The sequence below is a fragment of the Entamoeba nuttalli genome, assembly GCF_000257125.1.
Source record: "Entamoeba nuttalli P19 unplaced genomic scaffold asmbl_6471, whole genome shotgun sequence".
In the NCBI taxonomy this organism is placed as follows: domain Eukaryota; phylum Evosea; order Mastigamoebida; family Endamoebidae; genus Entamoeba; species Entamoeba nuttalli.
In genome coordinates, this window is record NW_008578093.1 from 1 (window position 1) to 2,154 (window position 2,154).

At 27.0% G+C, this 2,154-nt stretch overlaps 2 protein-coding genes across 2 annotated transcripts; both read left to right on the top strand.

The window, feature by feature from the left end:
* Positions 1-148: 148 nt before the first annotated feature.
* ENU1_154840 (Hus1 family protein) lies at positions 149-931 on the top strand (the record flags this gene model as incomplete). The annotated part of the gene is made up of 1 exon (XM_008860698.1): positions 149-931. The coding sequence occupies one exon, from the start codon at positions 149-151 to the stop codon at positions 929-931; it is 783 nt and encodes a 260-aa protein (XP_008858920.1).
* A 321-nt stretch (positions 932-1,252) lies between these two features.
* ENU1_154850 (Ras family protein) lies at positions 1,253-1,913 on the top strand (the record flags this gene model as incomplete). Its single annotated transcript, XM_008860699.1, has 2 exons — positions 1,253-1,478; positions 1,531-1,913. The coding sequence occupies 2 exons, from the start codon at positions 1,253-1,255 to the stop codon at positions 1,911-1,913; spliced, it is 609 nt and encodes a 202-aa protein (XP_008858921.1).
* Positions 1,914-2,154: the final 241 nt, after the last annotated feature.

Below are 2,154 nucleotides of genomic sequence, written 5' to 3' on the forward strand. Positions count from 1 at the left end.
TTTTATATTGTTTATTTCCTGTGTATTTTCATATTAATCAATATGATGATGCTGAATGCAAAGGTTGATAAATAAATAAAATACATTTCTAAAAAAAATTAGAGAACTAACGATATACAAAAAAACTAAAAAAAACAATAATATCAAGATGAGGTTCAAAGCAGAAATACAGAAAATAGAGGCATTTTTAAATGTTGTTCGTTTTTTTGCTGCTGTTGGTAAACAAGGAGTGTTTGCTATTGGCAAAGAAGACTTTTTTGTAGTGTACAAAGATTCATTATCTCAATTATACTCTATATTTATGTCAAAACTATCACCGTTGTTTAGTGCGTTTGAGTATGACGGAACAGAAGACCATGTCTATTTAGAATTTTCAACTGATGACTTATTACGTGTTATGCTAAATGTAAAAGAGTCAGAGGTTTGCCAAATATCACTTACACGAAGTGCAACAAAAAGAGTGCCTTGTTTAAATTTTAAGACTAATACAGATGGGATGGAGGTTACACAAGAACTTATTGTTACTATTAATAAACAAGGTGCTGATTTATATCATCAGCCAATAGAAATGAATGCACAAATGGATGTATCTGGTCAATTACATTCAATGAAACAAATGAAACAGGCGTTAGATAAGATGGCTGAGTTATCAGATGAGGTTGTATTTAGTGCATCTCATGAAGGAGATATTCGACTTGTTTGTTCATCAAAACAAAGTAAAATGGAAGTTGTTTTTTCTGAACAAGACCATCAACCAAACTTTATATTTAGTTGTGCTTGTCAGTCAGGACAATTTAAAAAATTCTTTATATTAGAAAAACTTGAACCTGAATTATGTGAATATTATTATGAAAAGGATATGTTTTTTATTTTAAAAGCAACAACAAATATTGGAGAGATTTTGATTTATATCCCAGTGATTCAACCTTGAATAATTTTTTTAATTCTATAATATAATAACAAAAATCATTTTTTTTTTGGTTATTTATTTTTGTTATTCTGTATTTTTTTTGTTTTTACAAAACAAGATAATACCAATTTTTTTCGTACTTTTATTTCTATAGAAAAAAAGAAATAAAACGAAAGAGAACGAAGGCAAATAATTGAATAAAGAATAAAAAGGGGGTAAAAAAGTTTTAAAAAATTCTTGAAAGAAATGCCGAAATAAGAAATTAAAAAAGATAGATGTGTTAGAAGGCTTAAATCTATAAAGAAGGATTAAAAAAGAACAGAACTAAATAAGAATAAATAAATGACTAATGATGAGGGAACTTCTTTTGATGAAATGATATCGACAACGAGTGAAGAATTAAGAAGTAGAAATGTTAAAATAATACTACTAGGAGATGATTTGGAAGGTGTTAATGAGTTAATTAAGAATGGACTAGCAAGGCTTTTAATTAAAGAGAAGTTAGATGAAGACAATTATAGAATACAACATGAAGGAGAAGAAATAATGTTGACAATAAGTTATACTGGTTTGTTTTAATATGAATAACTTAATAATGATTTTTTAACATAATCTTTTAGATGGAAAAGAAAAAATGGAACCATTAACTACCATGCTCTTTAAGTCTGCTAATGTTGTATTTATTGTTTATCAAATTGGTCATCCTGAAACTGCTGAACATTTAAGCTCATGGTTAAAAGAAGTTGATAGATATGCTGAAAATAGTGTCCCAAGAAAACTTCTTGGATTAAAGTCAAATAAAACACAAACAGAAGTCAATTATGCCAAACAATTTGCTGAAGAAAATTTGGTAAAAAATGAAGTGTTGGACATTAATGATCCAACTCTATGTTCTCAATTATTTATTAAAGAGATTGATAATGCACTTATTGATTCAGTACAAAATAAACCAATTCCACTAAAGAAAAACGAGAAGAAATCTTGTTGTTGTCTTATAATGTAATTTATTTCATTTTTTTAATCCTCATATCACTACATTTTGTTTTTGTCATAAAAACAAATCGCATTTCTATTATTATATCTTATCCATCTCTGTCAACTAATAAAACGGGAACAAAAAGAAAAATTCTTAAATTAATTTGTTGTCACAAAATTCAAATTAATTTTTGTTACATCTATATAGCGATATAATTGAATATATGTGTTTCAATGTCAAGGAGAAAAGAAAAGAAGGGAGAGGATAT